This window comes from Marmota monax, unplaced genomic scaffold (genome assembly GCF_021218885.2).
Source record: "Marmota monax isolate L192 unplaced genomic scaffold, Marmota_monax_Labrador192_F-V1.1 WCK01_AAM20220418_F8-fsc00347, whole genome shotgun sequence".
In the NCBI taxonomy this organism is placed as follows: Eukaryota; Metazoa; Chordata; class Mammalia; order Rodentia; family Sciuridae; genus Marmota; species Marmota monax.
In genome coordinates this window covers 574,562-593,364 of record NW_026694678.1, presented here as the reverse complement: position 1 = coordinate 593,364, position 18,803 = coordinate 574,562, and the positions used below count along the sequence as shown (strand labels likewise).

The following is an 18,803-nucleotide window of genomic DNA, read 5'->3' as shown; positions in this document are numbered from 1 at the left end:
CAGTAAAACTGTCAGGCCCCACAGCCCACCTGGACTTGACCCAGACCCTGCCAGCCACAGCCATCATCCTCCCTTCCCAAAACCCTTTAATGCAGAAACGTGCGGGGTCTGTCTACCTTTCAGCTGTAGAAGACACCCTCTGCTCCTCAGTTCAATGCGGGGTGAGGCCTGTGGCATGGGTCAAGGTGGACAGTGCAGCCCTGCCTATGCTGGTTTTCTGAACAGGCTAAGGAGGGGTGTGTGCCAGGCGACCCTTCTAGCTTCCATCTTGAGATGCCCACCACCACCACCACCAGTGACAACAGGGCCATGACGGGGACAGTCTGTATGAGCCCCTGTCCGTGTAGAAAAGGGAGGAAGCAACAAGACCAACCCCAGACAAGGCAAGAAGTCATTGGCTTTATTCAGAAGCTGCTGGTCATTTGATGGGAAGGCATATATGGTACAGAGTTACAGCGTTTAGTTCACCACACAGAGGAATCATTAAAATCTTTACAATTCATTACAGTCTTTGGAATTTTTTTAACTCCCATTTAATGTGTACCAAATCACTATAATCCCCAAATCAAATCACTTCTCTGTGTGAACTCAAGATATTTACAAAATCCACACAGAGAAGCTGTTCAGACTCTCCCAACACCAGTAGCGTGTGCAGCTCACCAGGGCACCAGGCCTTTCAGAGAGAAAGAGGCTTTGGGTACAGTTGTTGTGGGGGTGCACCCCAGGGAAAGGCACTACAGATGGCCCCGCCACCTCAGTGCCTCCTAAGGTGGCATAGGGCTGATGGCACCAGAAGCATCAAAATACGCTCCACACCCTGTAGCCTCCACAGACAGGGCGCCTAAGCAAGGACAAATCGAACCCAGAACCTCCTGCTTCATGTATAGGCAATGCTTAAGCCCAGGGGAGAAAAGACCAGGAGTGAAGGGGACATGGACACCTGCAGGCCTTCCCAGGAACCCAGACACACACCTTCCCTTTGCCTCCACTGCCCAGCACTTCAGTGACCATCCCTACTGCACACCCTTGTTTCTCCAGCCACAAGTTAGTGTTAATCTACGCCAAAGAGCAAGAGGAAAGACTAAACCTGAGCAGGCCTCACCCAGCGCCTGCACAGCTCGCCTAGCGGGAGACAGGGCTGCCCAGGAAGCCAAGGGTAGCATTAGTGCTGAGAGCCTCCCACAGGGAGCAGCTAGTGCCTCCCTCTGCCCTAGGGGATGAGTAGGTTGAGTGCAGGAAGGACCCAGGGGCAAGCTGCGGACAAGGCCCAGTGGGGTGCTGTCCACCAGCCTCCCCTCCAGCTGTGCTGTCCTTCCAGAGGCCACATCCTGCCCTTGGGGCAGGGGCAACAGAGGCACGCCCTGCACCCCCTCAGCTATGGACACAGACACAACACCAACAGAACCAACTCCTCACAGGCTCACGAGACCCCGAGCACAAGACCCTAAGCTGGAAGAAAACTCCAGCCAAGAGCACAGAGATGTCTCCACACCACAGCACATGCCTGTCCCCGCAGGCCTGTGAACAAGGCTGGAAAGGAGGCTGAGCTCACTGCACCAGGTAGGGGGTGACCCTGGGAGATGGGGAGAAGGAGGCTGGGGTGAGAGAAGGTGTCCCGCACTCTGCAGGGCAAGGACAGGGGCCTGAGCCACGTTGGTCAGCCTCCCCGCTCCTGCGCTCCTCCTCACAAGCTCTTCAAGTCGATGATCCCTTTTTATCCTCCTCCACTTTAAAGGCCCAGAATGATGAAGAGAATGATGAAGAACAGCACCAGGTTCCACTCCCGGGCCTATGACCATGGCTCCAGCAGGCCCTGCCCGACTCCCACCTCCAGCTTTCTCTCCTGGGGCTCCCGGGGCTGGGCCTGCCCGAGGGAGGGGCTGGTCGCTGCCCAACAGCCACACAGGGGACACTGACTCCAACTGAACCAGACTCCAGAAGAGCCAGGCTGCGCAAGAGGGAAAGGAGAAAAGCCAGGCAGAATCCACAGCCCACAGTGTCCCCAAAACAGGAAGGGAAGGCCGCTGGTCAATGCCTGCCTCAGGATGGAGGCTCCCTCCAGTCATGCTGTCCCAGAAAGGGGCAGACCGGATCCCCTTGGCAGGGCCTTGGCCAGCCCTGACCCCTCACAGTGCCCGCTCACAAGGGAGGATCATGAAGACGCCAGCCCCAGGGCAGGCCTGTGCAGACACAGGCTGGACGCTGACCCTGCCCGAGGGACTGCTCCGGCCTTAGGCTGTTCCCGGCCGTCCCCTGGTGGTCAGACTGCCCTGGGTTAATTGTCCTGGCCTCTGGCACCGTGTGCTGCCCATGCTGGCCAGAGAATGCAGGGGGGCCAGCTCGGGCTTGGTGGCCCCATCTGGAGATAAGGTCTAGCACTGCTTCTCATAAGGAGCTTCAAACCTCTTTAGAACCGGGTTCCTCACCAAAAACTTCTGCGATGGTGTTTCCAAGAACCAGACCCAGCCTCCAGGAGTGCCCAGTGCAAACTCCGGCCCAGAGGTGCTGTCCTGAGCTGGGGTCGGTGGGCAAGTTGGGGCTGTTGGAGACAAGACAGTCTGAGGGTATCCTCCACACACACACACACACACACACACAGACACACACGCGCACACACACACACACACGCTGCTCCACTCAACACAGCTGACAGGAAGGGCCCCAGGATAAGAAGCCTCCCATCTGGCAAGGAGGGGAGCCACCCCTGGGGAGGCTGTGGCTGGGGGCCTGCCTGCAGCTGCTCTGGGGGCCTAGGAGGGCAGCCAGCCGCTCCCTCCCCAGGCCGCCTGCCCGCCAGGTGGAGGAAGTTAAAATGCCACCGCGCACCAGCGAGGGGGGTGCCCCTCTGTGCTCCTCCCCTGTCCGCTCTCCTCGTGGACAAAGGCCACCAACAAACACGTGTGTGCAGGCTACACACACACACACACACACACACACGCACACGCACACGCACACTCCCGTCTCCCCCAGGAAGCGCTGCCCAGGCAGGAGGCCCGTGTCTGAGGACCAGAAAGGCCAGGGCACTCAGGAAGGCCCAGCACCAGCCCAGGCAGAGGGCGATTGAGCTCGCAATGATTTCAGATTTTAAAAATAAATATAAATAAATATATCCCAAGCATCCGGTTAGGAGAATCAATAGCAAACAGAAGACCTTCCAGCCAGGTCTAGAAGCCAGGGCTCCCAGAGACCCTGCAGGAAGCCCTCTGCTGCGCCCCAAGCCCCAGGCTTGTCCCCTGCAGGGAGGCGGGACAGGGACAGCCAGGCCCATGGGGCCGGGAGGCGGGAGCCCGGCAGGTGCTGGGAAAGTCACTCCTTAAATTAAGGAGTTAGGGGTGCCAGAAGAGGGAAAGGGTACGCACACAGACCCTGATGGGTGTCCCCAGGCAGGCGGAGTCCCCAAGCCTCCCATGGTGGAACCACCACCCAGGCTCCTCCGGCTCCGCACTTCCCACCCGCCACCGGGAGGCACAGCTGGGGGGCCGACAGGGAGAAGCCAAGCTTCCAGGGCCGGGAGGACAGGGAACGGACAGTCACCAGCCCTGTGTCGTGCAAAGAGCATTCCTCAGCCTGCTTGGGGAGGGTCGGCAGGCTCCCTGGGTGTCTGCCTGGGGAGGCGGTGGCTCAGCTGGCCCAGGACTTCCGGTTCTCGGGGTTCTTGTGGCCCCTGTCGGCCTTGGCCAGAGCGGCCGTCAGTGAGGCCAGGTTGCTGGCGGAGCCCGAGAGGGTGGCGCTCCGGCGGGCCTCGGGGGCGCCCTGCGGCCGGAGCCCCGAGCTGCGCCTGCGCCCAGCCCCGGCAGCCCTGCGCACGCGCCCAGGCCGCACCAGCAGCCCGTAGCCCGGGTTGCACTTGAAGTACTGCTTCCCACCAATGGAGCCGTCATTCTTTCCTGCAAGGGAAAGGAAAAGGTGGCATCATGGAGGGGCGCCCTGTCACCTCCCTTGCTGTGTACCCAAGATTGCCTCTGTGCCTGGTACCAACGGCTCAGGCCCTGCTTGGTCCAGCAGGAACCAGGGCATGGGGTGACCACTGCCAGGGCAGCGAGCAGTGGTCACCAGAACTGGCATCCCTCAGCCCCGTGGCCTCGGGCGACAAGCCCTGCAGAGGACGTGGGGAGGCGCAGAGCGGGCTCGGCCACTCCAGGGGCACAGGTCACTGCACTGAGTGAGCAGAGCCGACTGTGGCCAGCGGCACTGGGAAGACTCAGCCCTGAATCCACAGGGTGGGACCCACAGACGCCACGCCTCATGTGCTCAGAAGGGACAAGGGGGACAAAGGTTTCCTTGTGAGGGCCAACAAAACACATCTAAGAGGCGGTGCAGGGCGGGGTCCGTGCAGCCGGGCGGCAGGGGCGAGAACCCTGCAGCAGGACCAGCAGCAGCCTTCCTGGCCACCGCAGCAGCCGGCTTGGCCAGCACAGCCGCCCCCATAGTCTGCTTGGGGACAACTCCTCGCTACTTCCTTCCCCAGCTCTTCCACATCCTTTCCACTCTCCAATGCTGGAGCTGCTTTGCCTGTCTGCCCACCTGCCAGGCCCTGGGCTCTCAGGGGGACGCCCAGGCCTGGCCTGCAACTAACATGTGCGTCCAAAGCAGAGTCCTTGCAACTTGGTCAGTGACCCCTTATCTAGCCTGTCGTCACACCTGAGCTGTCATCCCTGTCTCTCCTGAGGGCCACCCAGCCCTCTGGCTGTGGTCCCACCTGCCCTGACAGGGGGTCCTCTCGGCCTGGATGGCCACAACCTCCCTGCCCGGCTGCTCCACATCCTCTCTCCAAGCCACACTCTGTTCACACCCTCCAAAGCAGGGACACAGAATCCATGGTGTCAGTGGCCGGCCTTCGAGCCTGGCCCTGCCTTGAGGTTCACATACTCGGGCCCTTGGATACAACTGCCCTGCCTGACCAAAGGCCACCTTCCCACCTTTCTCCTCTGTTCATCCATTTGGTTTTCCTGCTTAGTATAAAATACCCTCTACACCCACCCTCCTCACCCCTTAGTACATTTTATTTTCTTCATAGCATTTATTACTATCAAATTTTTTTGTTTACTTGGTAATTTTATCCCCTCTAAATCCCCTCCTGAGTTGCAAGCCCAGCAACTCAGGAGGCTGAGGCAGGAGGATCATAAGTTCGAGGCCAGGTGACCCAAAGCAACTTAGACCCTTACTCAATATAAGAAATACAAAAGGCCGAGGTGAAAGTGCCCCAAGTTTAATCCCTGGAACAAAATAAATAAAATCTTTTAAAAAATACAAGTCCAGTTATATCAGGGGCTTTGTTCTGTTCACCAAGGTATGTTTGGAATCTAGCAACTTGAATACAGTATGTGTTACTACTCGTAGATGAATTATTTGCTAATACCCTTTTAATTCTTGTTTTGTTGTTTTTTGGGTACTGGGGATTGAACTCAGGGGTACTTGACCACTGAGCCACATCCCCAGCCCGATTTTGTATTTTAGAGACAGGGTCTCACGGAGTTGCTTAGCACCTCGCTTTTGCTGAGGCTGACTTTGAACTCGTGATCCTCCTGCCTCAGCCTCTCGAGCTGTTGAGATTACAGGTATATGCCACCGTGCTCAGCACGTGTACACTTTAAATGGGTAGAGCTTATAATATATGAATTTCTTCCCAATAAAGCTGTTTTAAAACAATACTGAGGGCTGTAGCTCAGTGGCAGAGCACTTGCCTAGCATGTGTGAGGCACTGGGTTTGATCCTCAGCACCACATAAAAATAAACAAAGGCATCTGTCCATCTACAACTATAAAAAGTAAAAAAGTTAAAAAAAAATAATACTGAAAAAACTTTTGAAGAACAAATATACCCTCAAGTCTTGCCCCTGTTCTTCTCATTACTTCTAAGATCTGACACTCAATCACATGATCCAAGAGGCTGCAGCAGATCACAGGTCCCCTCGTCACCTCATCCAGAGCTCCCAACCTGCGGACTGAGGCCAGGGGCTTACACCCTGAGCCCAAGCTACTGTTCTATTTCAAAAGCAGGCGCTTGTGTAACTTAAAAAAAAAAAAAAGTGCTGGGTGCAGTGGCATGCACCCTAGTCTCTGCTACTCAGAGGCTGAGATAGAGGGTCATCTGAGGACAGCCTGGGCAACACACTGAGACCCTGTCTCAAACAAAAAAAAAGCATTTAAAACCATTATTAAATTTATAGTAGCTTTCAGTGACAATCTTGGGTTTCTTAGAAAGTTGAAAGTTAAACAAGAAAACTAACTCATCTACTGAAGATTCCTGGTTTTGAGAAGCCACAGCTGGGAGACTCAGCCAGGTTGTGCCCTGGGAACCCAGCACCCCGGCAGTGCCACCTCATGTGGAGCTGCCTCCCTGTCCCCACCGGCCACCCTCCAGGGACCACTTACCTGACGGAAGGTCCAGCTCCACACCAATCCATGTCCCCTCCTGGAAGTCAGCAGGCCCGACGTACCTCACGATGCCTGTCTTGTTGGTGCCCACGGCAACGTACTCCCCCTCTTTGAGCCACTCGGGCACTTCACTGGTATCCTCAGAATCAGAGGCCACTTCTGGTGTCCCCAGGGCCTGCCCCCCAGTGTCACCAGACCCTACTGTGGCAAGCAGGTCCTCGTGGATCCCAGGGCCACCGCCCAGCATGCATGTGAACGACTTCAGCTCCGAGGTCCGCACCTTCTGGATTCTGAACGGGGACACAGGTGCCAACGGTGGGGGGTCAGGGAGCAACAGGGCCCTGGAGGCCTCAGGGTCCCTGCTGGGGGCAGGCGGGGGAGGCTGGGCAGCAGGCTCCTCACGTCCAGGTGGGTGGCTCTGCGCACAGGAGGGAAAGGCCAGCCCAGCCTCCAGGGCGGCCTGGCTGGGCGTTGGTGGAGAGCCAGGCGTCTGGCCAGCAGGGACAGCAACATCCAGGCCCAGGCAGAGTGCATCGGACAGGGTGGCAGTGGAGACGCTGTGAGAGAAGTAGCCGCTGGAGGCCTCGCTCAGGGGGCTGGGGGGGCCGTCCTGCCCTTCCGGGACCTGGGTGACCACAGCGGCGGGCGGTGGGGAAGGCACTTTGGCTGGTTTCTCGGAGCTCTTCGCCCCAGGGGCTGCCGTCTGCGCCGCAGTCTCAGAGGCCACACCAGGTCCGAGGCTGCCTTGCTGGGCCTGCAGCAGGAGGGAAGCACCACTGAGAACTGCAGGTGGCACCCGCCCAACACAAGCCAGGGAGCAGCCCCCCAGAGAACAGGCCTGGCTCTGGGCAGGACAGCCCTGGCCACAGTGCAGCCTGTGTCTAACGTGACCCTGGTCTTGCACACAACTACTCCAGGTGTGCACAGCACTGATGCTGGGGAGAGCACTGAGCAACATGGCGAAGGCCCGTCCCTTATGTAAACACAGATGCCCATCCCTGCCACCCAGAGGCAGGGCAGGAGGCAACGCCCCTGGCCTCAAAGAGCAGCACACTAAAACCCTGCTGCCCCGTCATGGCCTCTGTGGCCTCCCACACTCAGTGGCAACCCGGACACTGTGGAAACAGACCCTCCCACCACCAGCCTCGCGAGGCAACGGGAGAAGCACTGAAGAGGCCAGAGAGCACTTTCCCAGCAAAGTCCAAGTGATGACCTCATCGGAGGGTCCGAAAGTGCTCAGCAGTGCGGGCACCATGCGGGCACCAGGAGGGGCTGACCCTGGCTGGGGGTCGAGGGGGAACGAGGGGGACAGAGTCAGCCTGCGGCCTGCCCTTTCTTCCAGAAGCTGTTTTCTCTGGCTGCTGTAGAAGCCAGGGCCAGTCGGGGGTCAGGGACCTCTAATCCTGGAACAAAGACCAGAGGAGCCACTGGAGGACAGAGCTGCTGGTGGCTGGGCCAGCCTCTTCTCTTCACATGGCTCCCGGAGTCCCCAGCAGAGGACACACACAGAGCCAGGTCTCACGGGCGAGGACAACAGCCACCACTTGTCCAAACCCTAGTTTCCGAGCTACACGAGGTGCCTGCGTTTGCGACTGAAGCCCTGGCAGGAACGGCGGTGCTGGGGAGAAGGCGGATGGGGCGAGCTGGGTGGGGTGGGATGCTGTTCAGAAAAAGAAATATGTTTTCCAATATTTATGGAAAATTATTTATATTACAGGAATGGTCATTCCCCATTTGAAACACAGGATTTATTTGAACTGGGAAACGGCTGAGATCTATAAGTCTCTTACAGTTACTTGGCTTAACTCAGCAATTTGATAAATCACGCATTTTCCCGTGGATTGTCATTTATATTCCTGTTTCCAGGGGCCTTCTCTCCCCACAAGGCACACTTTCAGGGGATGAAATTAACGGCACCTCCTGAGATTAACAGCCCATTTTTGTGATGGATCTCTGGGCTGCAAAATTTACTCAATCCAATAGATCAATAACTGTCACCATCATAAATACTCTAAAAGATTAGGCGATCCTTCAATCGTTTTTCTTTTGCAACCTGTACATGTTTTATTTATTCTTCTGCATTTTAGTTTTAATGTAACTGACCATGTGGGGAAGAATACGCAGACGAGAGGAGGGCAGAGCCTCAACAGCCACCGAGTCTGTCCCCGCAGCTGCGCCCCTGGCTGCTCAGGGCCAGCGGGGGCCTGGGGTGGTCCAGGCTGGTCCAGAGATGCTGCCGTAGTTTGCAGGTGTCACTGAGGAAGGACAGGCAGGAATGCAGCACGTTCACTCTACCCCTTGGCCCAGCTGAAGGGTCATCCAGGGCCCCGAGAAGGGAAAGGAGCTGGAGGTGAAGCGACAACAAGGGACCGGAGAGGGCAGAGGTGGCCAACTGCGCCCCAGCCCTCCGGGCCCCGGCCCGCAGCACTTCTCCACTGGACCCGGTGGGGGGGGTGACTTGAAACCTAGCTGCCATCTCTTGACTTTACCTTGACCATTAAGAGAGGCATTTCCAGAAAATTCTGTGAAGGCCGAGCTGAAAGAGCCGCCAGAGGCTCTGTGGGAGCTGGGTGGGTGGCTGTCCTCACCACAAGGCCCTGCTCTCCCTCCACGGGCTGGACAACCCCTGGCTCGGCAGAATGACCACTGCACTCTCAGGGAGAGGACACGTGGCACGTCCCCGGGGAGAGTCGTGACACCCACAAGCAGTGGAGCGAGAAGGCCTTAGAGCATGAGGGGTGCCGGGAGGTGTGAAGCCTCTCTCGAATTACGGGGCCTTTTTTGCTGTTGTTTTAATAAATAAAATTTCCCTATGAAGATGGAGCATTTCCTAAGAGAACGGCGGCACAGTGGGAGAAAATAGCTTCTCGGCTCCTCAGATCCCAAGTGCTGTTGATCTGTGGGAGACCGTGAGAGACTGTTTTCTCCAGCTTAGGATTAGTGTCTTCACGCTGATACCCTGAATCAGAATGAAATGTAAAACTAAGAATTAAGCAAACACTGAGAAGAAGGAGACTGTTCTGTTTATAGAACCCCCTCCGCCTAGCAGTGGGCTATTGCAGCACAGACGACACCAGCAGCCACACGATTAGGGGTGGAAATAGAAAGGGCCACAGAGGGAGAAGCAGTGACCTGCACTGTGGTTCACTATCAAAACAGGAACGAGAGGAACAAAGAGCAGGTGTGCATCAAACAGTGCTAGTGTCGGGGCCACCCACAGCAGCTGGGGCAGCCCCAACCCGAGCCACTCACCTCCTCTGTCCTGGTCACCCGGGCATCGGCGAAGGCTGGCTGCACCAGGATCCGAGGCGCCGGCTGAGGAGACAAGCATGCTGTAAGGGGGCTGGACAAGGGGGACCACTGGAGCAAGTCTTCCCTGGACAGCGGAATGCCATCAGAGGGCCCCTGGGAGAATCTTCACAACACTTGGGAATTTCACGCACCTGGACAGCCAGGTGCATGGTGCCAGGGCTCCAGGCCACAGAGGAAGCAACTAAGCCAGTGAGTGCCGCCAGCCAGCACACAGGCCTGAGCGCCCCAGCAGACGCAGCATGACCAAGGACTGTGCTGTGCAGACACGTGGCGTGAGACTTTGCATGGAGAAGTAACTGGGTCAGGAAAGACCCAGAAAGACTGCGGGCAGGAGCTGGAAGCTGCCCCACACTGGGGCCAGGGAGAACTCATGGACACATGCGTCAAGAAAGCAGGAGAAGAAAGCCACTCTCTGGAGCAGAGAGAGCAGGGGTGACTACAGGAGGCCTTAGGTGCCTGAAACTAACCTACCTAGGTGACAAAAGGGGGTCACCCGATTCCTGAGCAAAGCAAGCAGAAGACACTGAATGTCAGGCTAATCTGGCAGTGGAATGCAAACTGACCAGAGAAGCATTTAAAGTCCAAAGAGAAGATCAGTAACAAGGGTCCCCAGCAGAGCAGGTGTGAGGCGAGAGTCTGAACTAACGGACACAAGCAACACACAAGAAAGGACGTGGTCACCATGGACACATGATCCAAGGACATACAGAACGAAGATCAAAAAATAACAAGAGCCAGAATAAGGAAAAGGAAGTCAGGAGGAAGAAATGGAAACGAATGGTCATTTTGTACCTGCTGGGTTTAAAACACAGTGGGACCAAGAGGAAAGGAGTTGATGATTTGTCTCTGGAAGAAACCAGGCTCCACCATTCCTGTCTTAGCTGCTCACCAGCCTCTGGCTCCTCCCAGGTCCCCCAAGGTGCTCCAAGGTGCTGGACGGAGCCAGCTCTGCATGCTAAGCCCTGAAGAGGGACCGTCCTGGCAGGGTGGGTGCAGACAGGCCAATGACTGCAGGTCCCGCTCCCCTACAGAGTCCACCTGTCAGCCTCCCTGTTCTTCCCTAAGCCATCCAGGTGCAATGGCTCCTGTGTGTCCTGGGGCCCTGAGGCACCCACAGGGTCGATGCCCGACTTCCCTCTGCCTAAACTGATACTTGCCTGAAGGGAAAAGAGCCTTCCTGGACCAAGATGATCCACTCAGCAGGTGTTAACCCGCGTCCACAGCCACGACACAGCCACACGTGGCAAAGGGCACCCCTCCTGCCACGGGCAGACGTGGATGAGCAGGGCTACTGGGAACTGATTCTGCTAAAGGGTTTGAGGGAGGGCACAGAAGAGAGGATCCAGGAGACCACAGAGACATAGCTCAGAGGGTGGAAGGACACGATAAGCACACACACTCTACCCAGCAGACACTGGGGCGCTACCACGGCGGGGAAAGGCAGGAGAGGGGCTCAGAGGCGTGTTTCAGAAAGGTGTAGGGGCAGGGTACCTGGCGGCAGGGCCACTACAGCTGCTTCCATTCCCTAACCATTCCGGGGTCTGGCTGGTGACCCCACCCGTCTCTCACACTCTGTTCCTCTCCCTCCTGCCCTGCCACCTGCCCACGTGGACTCCCTGACGGACCAGAAAGCGTCCAGCACACACCTTGCCCTCCAGCCACAGTCCTAGAGTGGGGGCTGCTGGCTCTGTTTTTAGTTTTTTCCCCACAAGTATCTAAGGTCCCCTGCAAACTGGAAGGTAAATATTTAGTATATACTTCTTAGTAAAGGCAAAATAAAGTTTCTTATGCTCGAACTCTAAAATACTTAGAATCTTCAGTTAGATCTGACTAGATAAAAGATAAAAGATAATAGATAAAAGACTGTGGTTGATCATTTCCACCCAGGTGAAGCTTAGACCTTAAAGCATAAAAATATAGAAACCCTACTAAAGGTGAAATGGTGACAACCTAGGATGGAACTTTTCCTAAAATGACACTCCTTCCCCTTTAAAACAGAGCTTTGAAACACAGTTTACACTCTTCCTTATGCCTCAGGGTGACCATACAATCCAGGAGATAACTTAATCTCTGTTGAAATGAATTCAAGGACCAGACTGGATGTGACACTGGTTCTGACACTCGACACAGGTCTCCAGGGCTTGAATGCACAGGGCCTTGCACAGTGCCACCAGCAGCAAGGAGCCCAGCCAGGCCCGCACTGTCCAGCCTTGGCGGGGCGTGTGCACGCAGGCAGCAGGGATGCAATCAACCTCTGTGTGGAAATGGCGAAAGCAGAAGGGATCCAAAGGACGGAACCATAACTGGATGTGTCCTGAACACCTGCAGGGGTGGGGGGCGCAGACTGCCAGCCTGAGCAGCATGACAGGCAGCGGGCAGAAGAGGCCCGGTTTGTGAGACGTTCTGTGGACTCACAGCTCAACCCTGGAAAAGCTCCTCCTTCCTTCAGGTCTTGGGGAGGAAAGGCCTACCCAGAATGACCAGCACAGGACAGAGGGCAGGAGGCCTGTGCGCTCTCAGGTGAATCTCTAGGGCAGCAGAGAGCCACCACAGGCCACGAAATGAAAGGGCAGTAAGACTGTGCTTCAGAGGTCAGCCCTGAGGAAGGAGATACTGGACACAGAGATCCATGAAGAGGCAGGTTCCCAGTGGCCCCACGGAGGGCTACTCAGACCTGAAGTTGGACAGTAAGAGGAAAAGGAAACAGAAATGGAAGTTCAGAGACAGAAGGCGACTAACACTCAAAACAACTGGTTGTGTTGGCAATTTGTTCAAGACAACACCCAGGGCGAGGGTGAGGGAGGAGAAGGCGGTATCTGCACACGTGCGGCTGGCAGTACTGGACCTTCCATGTTTGGCGATGGCCTCTGATGTGTCCAGCAACCTCTTTAAGGGCACCAGATAAGTCTGCAGAGTATGGAATCTTAACCATGCCATTTCCCCTTCACACATAAGAGCTCAAATGCTTGTTGTTTGCATTTTAATGCTCTTTACGCCTCTGTGCAGGCATCGCCTCTATTTCAGGAGCTCAAACATTTCAGATCATAAGTTCATTAATCCTTATGACACATCTGGTAACTATTAATAAAAATGACTGCAAAGTATTCTGCAGCTATAAATATCATGGAGAAGTCCCATGAGGGAAGCGAATATATTATCAACACTCCACACAACACAGTCGGCTCACAAAGCATTGCCTGCCGGAGCGACACACTCAGAGATGGGACAGGAAGAGTCCTCCAGTGCCGCCAAACCAACAGGCACACGGGGTACTGCTGAGGCTGCAGACAGCAGGCCCCACAGCAGACGGCTCAGAGACACTTCAGACAGTCACTTCCCGGGTCAGACCTCACGGTCTTTAAGCTCTTATTTCCACATCCCACACCAATACGGGCGTGTGGCTCCGAGTTTCATGACTTGGAATAAAGGCTGTTTTGGACCCCTCTGCCTAGAAGAATAACGTCCTGGCATGACACAGACCACGTTCCCATGGCTGCACCCTGCCCTGCTCACCACCACCGCCCCCCCAACTTTGCAATGCACTGCTTTTCCGACAGAGTCCACCTGGTGAACATCTCTTCACCTGCAAGTCTCAGCTCAGGCATGACCCAGCCTTCCTGAAGACAGGGAGAAGTGTGTGACAGCACTGGCAGAATGTTCTACGTGTGTCTGTGTGTCTGCACCTGCTGCTCTCAGGGAGCCTCTCAACCCTGACCTCTGATGGGCAGGAAGTAGGTCAGCTTCTCATTGGTGAAAACCCAATCACTCTGGGGGATGTGCATCTGGAAGGTGGAGATCCCCATGAATTCTCTAGGCAACATTCCCCGGCTGGCAGACTGGTGGCCACCGCTGGGTCTCTTTGGAGACACCATTACACTGCCTGCCCCTTGCCAATTTCAATCAGCACATCACAGTACAGATATGCCAGGCACAGGAAGGTGGCTTCAGATTCCTGACCACAACTGTAATCCCTCTGAGGCTTTTACACACTTTCACATAGATTCCATTTCATCCTCTTTGAACTCAACTTCCACCCCACAGCCAGAGGGAGCTTTCCACAGACAGATGTGACCTTGTCGCTCTCCGCTTCCCAGCTGTCCATGAGCAGGCACTGCCCACGGGATCAGAAAGGAATGAGTGCGACAAGGAAAAGTGAACAGGTCACACTGGGCTGGTTCCTCCCTCAAATACTTAACTCATTTACTCTAGAATAATCACTTGGTCATTTTTAATTAAACAGCTGAGTTTTCCTTTGGTGTGGGGGTGGGTACTGGTGATTGAACCTAAAGGCTACATCCCTGAGCCCTTTTTATTTATTTATTTATTTATTAAAAGAGAGCGAGAGAGATAGAGCAGTAGAGAGAGAAGTAGGTCTCAAGTCTCCATCCAAATACAAGGCCCTAGCTGGATGCTTCTTGAATGAAGAAACAAGCATCTGTGTGATTACTTAACAAGTGACACAAAGAAGACGGAACTGCAGACAGCATGTGGGAGAAACAGATCTTCTGAAATTTGGACACAAGGTTAGGCAAAGGAGGGAAAAGTTGAAGGGAAAAAAATAATCACTTTAAAACTTTCCCAACACCGAATTTTCTGATGCATATTTTTTCTTGTTTGAAAATAAACCTTTCCAAATAATCACCCTGTACACTGAATTTGATCAGTTGTTAAATGTCATTTTTAATGATACCTAAATTAATATAATCCTCTGTCTTTTTTGAAAAACACTAACCAGTGATTTAAATCCAATTATAGGAAATTCTTTCTATGATAAGAGATGTAATAGTTCGTTTTTTGCTACAAATAATCAAGAACTAACCTATTATTTTCCTACTGCTAAAGTGAGAAAAAGAGACACAATAAAAGCAACCCAGGGGTGCTCTACCACTGAGCTACATTCCCAACCCTTTGTATTTTTTTTTAATTGTGAGACAGTGTCACACTAATTTTTAATATTTATTTTTTAGTTTTTGGCGGACACAACATCTTTGTTTGTATGTGGTACTGAGGATCGAACCCCGGCCGCACGCATGCCAGGCGAGCGCCGCTGAAGAGGGACCCCAGCCCCCTTTTTATTTTATTTTGACACAGAGTCTCAAGTTGCCCAGGCTGGCCTTAAACTTGTGATCCTCCTGGCCTCACAAGTTGCTGGCATTATAGGTATGAGCCACAGCCCCTGGCTGAAATCTCTCAAGATCACATTTGTGCTTTAAATCTTGCTTTCTGAAATATAAATCTCAGTTCTGTCACTCACCAGGTTCTGTAACCTGATGAAGGTACTTAACCTATCTGAGTCTCAAGTGTCCTCAACAAGGGTGCCATCTTGATATGGTAGCCACTGGCAGCACATAGTAACTGACTTAAAACACAGCCAATGTGACTGAAGAAGTAAGTTTATTATTTTGTTTAATTTTAATAAAATGCAAATTTAAAAACTGAAGTGCTTTTAAGTAGCTTTGGAATAGCTTGGGCATGTGGATCTATCCACTTTTTCAACTGTAAATCTTATGAACTCTAATTGCAGATTAAGTATGTCCAAAGAAAATACAGCATCTGAATAGGAATGTGCCAGAAATGCAGAATACAAACCTAACTTACAGGCCTTTGTATCTCAACAGTTTTTTTTTTTAATTGACTATAGGTTGATATAATACTTCCTGATTAAAAAATCATATTGAAATTAATTTAACCTTTTTTCTTTTTAGGGTCTTAAATGAGTCTACTAGGAATTTTTAAATTACACATGGGGCCCATGTTATCTCTCTACTGGACAGTGTTGGCCAAACTGCACTGATACTAAGACTGTGTCTGAAATGCTTGGCGCAGTTCTAGACACACAGTATATGCTGGGCACATTTGCAAAGCATTGTTATTACATAATTACTGAAATTTTATGTGCTATCTTTCAAGGTAGTTCTTCTTCCTTTTTAGATTTAAATTTATTTTTAACTGCTAAATAATAAAAAAATTGTACTTATTTGTGGGGTATCTGGATATTTTGACACATGTATACATTTGTATACTGTGATTCAAGTTTAAACATGTCTTTCTTCCCAAACATTTACCATCTTTATGATGAAAACATTCAAACTCCTTTCTTCTGACTTTTTAAAATACGGAGTTACATCTATTTTGAAAGAGGGTGTAACATTAACTTCACCCAAAATGATGGTTATTAGTGTTTCCAGCGTCCATGAAGAATGAAGGGTGTTCCTGAATCACAGAATATTTATTAATCTAAAAGCCTTAAAAACAAGGACTAAATTCAGCCTGATTCCTGCTTGCTAATGTGCCCTGTAAGTTAAGAAATGGCTTTTACATCTTGAATGGTTGAAACTTAAATGAAAAATCGTAACATGTAAGAATTATGTGAAATTCAAATTTCAGATTATAGTTTTTTTGGAATGCAACCAGACTTACTTGTTTAACTTTTTTTTTTTTTTTAAAGGTCTGCCGCACAAGGCCTGTGTCCACTTCCCTTCGTTAGCTCCAGGACAAGAGGATGTAGCATGCTCTGTCCAAGTACCTACACTGGTGGTGTTCAATCACAGGGAGGAAAGCCCATCTGTATTATTTTTAAATTGACCTGAATGATTAAGGAAAGCAAAGGCTGGAAAACAAGGTGTCGCTGTGCTTTCCTGTTTCAGCTAGATGGTGGGCCTTGGTCACAGTGCAACGTGCTTCCTGCGTGCAGGGGAAGAGGGCGAGTGCGCCCGTGGCCCACTTCCTCATGGAAGCATCTCATGGTAACAGGTGGAAAACCACAGGACATCCTCTCCAGCAGCCCCAGGGATGGGCAGGCTGCTGCCCTCTGCTCAAGGCCTTCCCCACATGCCACAGGAGGCTGTCCTGACCAGAGAGACACACAAAACAAAGACAGGCCACAATAAGGCCAGCTTTTGACGGTAGAAATTAAATCTGACCATTAACTCTTTAATCCCCCAGATTAATCAACAACACCACTTAGAGCCCTGAACTTTGAAGCACATAAATAGCTTCCTGTGAACAGAGACTCCCAGATACGTGAAAAAAGCTATCATGCCAAATTAATTCAATCTAACTAATTAGAGAGCAGGAAGTTCTTTCAATTATTTTATGTGCTGTCTGAGAAACACACTTGAATATGAGTGCAGATTTCATTAATTGCAGTTCGTTATTTTCTAGATTCGTTACTAAACTTGCATCAGAAGGTCAAAGACAGCAATTTTGTCAGCTGCCACCTCTTTCCGTGCAATATCTTTGCATTTCTGGAACTCAGACAGAAATTGATTACAACCAGAACCAATCTCCATAAAAACAAGAATTCTAAGTCTTTATGAATATGCTCAAGCCAAAAGATTTTGTAGGTTATGAGAATCTTTGTTTTTAAAGGAAGGAACTGTTAACTTCAGCTTACAAGAAAAGATCCACGACCTTTTCAAATCAATCAGATAAAATACAAGTCCAGGAACACAACAGCATCTTGACCCGAGAACCTGCTCATTTTAAAGAAATGTGAACAGACCTTCACCTTTCACTGGATTCCCGAGCTCACATGTCTGTGTACCTCACGTGAAGAAGGGAACTGAACGTGTCGGCCTGAAAATGTCAAGGACACTCTGATTAAAAGTACCTCTGTGATAATAACCACTCTCTATCACACAACCTGTGCTTCTCTTCCACCTCATCTACCAGTGGGAATGCTAGGAGTGACTGGTGCATATGAGACCGCCTCCATCCTGAGTCCTTACCCGGGTTTTATATTCTCAAAAATGTTTAGTATTTAAAAAAACAGGAGTGGCAGAACTCCACAGATATGTTTTAGAAAGCACTTTGCTGTCTATAAATCACTGCTGTTGTTAATTTCATGACTCTCATCCCTCTAGTGTGGCTGAATCGCCCTTCGGAGGCTCTATGCCTCCTGGGGTTGAAGAGCCCTGAATGCTTACATGGTCGGCTTCTGTCACTGCATGGATAAGCTATAAACAACTCCTTTAATCCTTCCGCACTGCTGATGACATCCTCTCACATGATTCCAACTGGTCACTGTATTTCAGCATGATACATACAGAACCACACACAGGACTCTAAGTGTCATTGATAACACCAAAGAGAACCCCAGCGGGTACGGATGTTTAAGGGAGACGACATGGGCATCTTCATTGCCAGAACTGTCTCAGAGAAGGAGATTTAGGTCTCCAAACTAAATTGGGATAGAAACATTAAAAGGAAGTGTTATGGTTTCTGCCTCTAATATCCCCTGAGAAGCTCATGTGTTAGACAACAAAATGTTCGGAAGTAAAACAATTAGTTTATGAAAAGTGGTCATCTCAGCAGTGGATTAATCCATCCGATGGTTGGATCATTTGAATGACGTACTGGATGGTAACTACAGGTAGGTGGGGCATGGCATGGCTGGAGGATGCAGTCACTGGGAGCGTGCCCTGGGGGACTATATCTTGTCCCTGGCTTCTTTCTCTCTCACCTTTCCTTCATCTCAGGCTCAGAGCAATGAAGTCAGCCAGCCATGGGCTGAGACTCTGAAACCATGAGCCCAAAATAAACTTTTCCTCCTCCAAGTTGTTCCTGTCAGTATTCTGGTCACAGCAACAAAAAGCTGTAACACAGGAAGTCTTCTTAATTTTTTTCATCATAGGTGGGAAATGGAAAGAGAAATGGTTTTTAAAATGATGCACATGTTAATGAACATAATCTGTTTGGTTACCATGTACCGTCTCTGTGTATTCCCAAATCGTTTGGAGATTTTAGTTTTTTTGTGCCATTTCACATTATAAAACTTAAGTAATATTACTATTTATTTACTATCTCTAAGTCTTATGGATATTAATAATGATATTTATATGCTTCTGTACTATAGAATTAATTTCTTTGAGTCATATGCTCTGATTTGTATTCCCTCTCCCCAATAATGGGGCTTGAACCAACCCAGGGGTGCTCTACCACTGAGCTACATTCCCAACCCTTTGTATTTTTTTTTTTTTATTGTGAGACAGTGTCACACTAAGTTGCTGAGGCTGGCCTTAAAATTTCAATCCTCCTGCTTCAGCCTCCCAAGGTGCAAGATTACAGGTGTGCGCCACTGCACTCACCCACTGATCTGCACTTGATGTTGTT

The 18,803-nt window shown here is 51.6% G+C and overlaps 1 protein-coding gene across 3 annotated transcripts in view; it reads right to left on the bottom strand.

Annotated features, from left to right (window-relative positions):
• Window positions 1-377: 377 nt before the first annotated feature.
• Kif13b (kinesin family member 13B) overlaps window positions 378-18,803 on the bottom strand; it is a 159,423-nt gene continuing 140,997 nt past the window's right edge. For 2 of the 3 annotated variants that reach the window (XM_046423328.2, XM_058572348.1), the window contains 3 exons: window positions 9,630-9,692; window positions 6,375-7,131; window positions 378-3,887 (listed from right to left, as the gene is read on the bottom strand). In XM_046423328.2, coding sequence (XP_046279284.1) covers window positions 3,622-3,887; window positions 6,375-7,131; window positions 9,630-9,692 — 1,086 coding nt within the window. In that variant the 3' untranslated portion in view covers window positions 378-3,621. The remainder of the gene's footprint in view (window positions 3,888-6,374; window positions 7,132-9,629; window positions 9,693-18,803) is intronic. The other variant, XM_046423329.2, reaches the window with a different exon arrangement.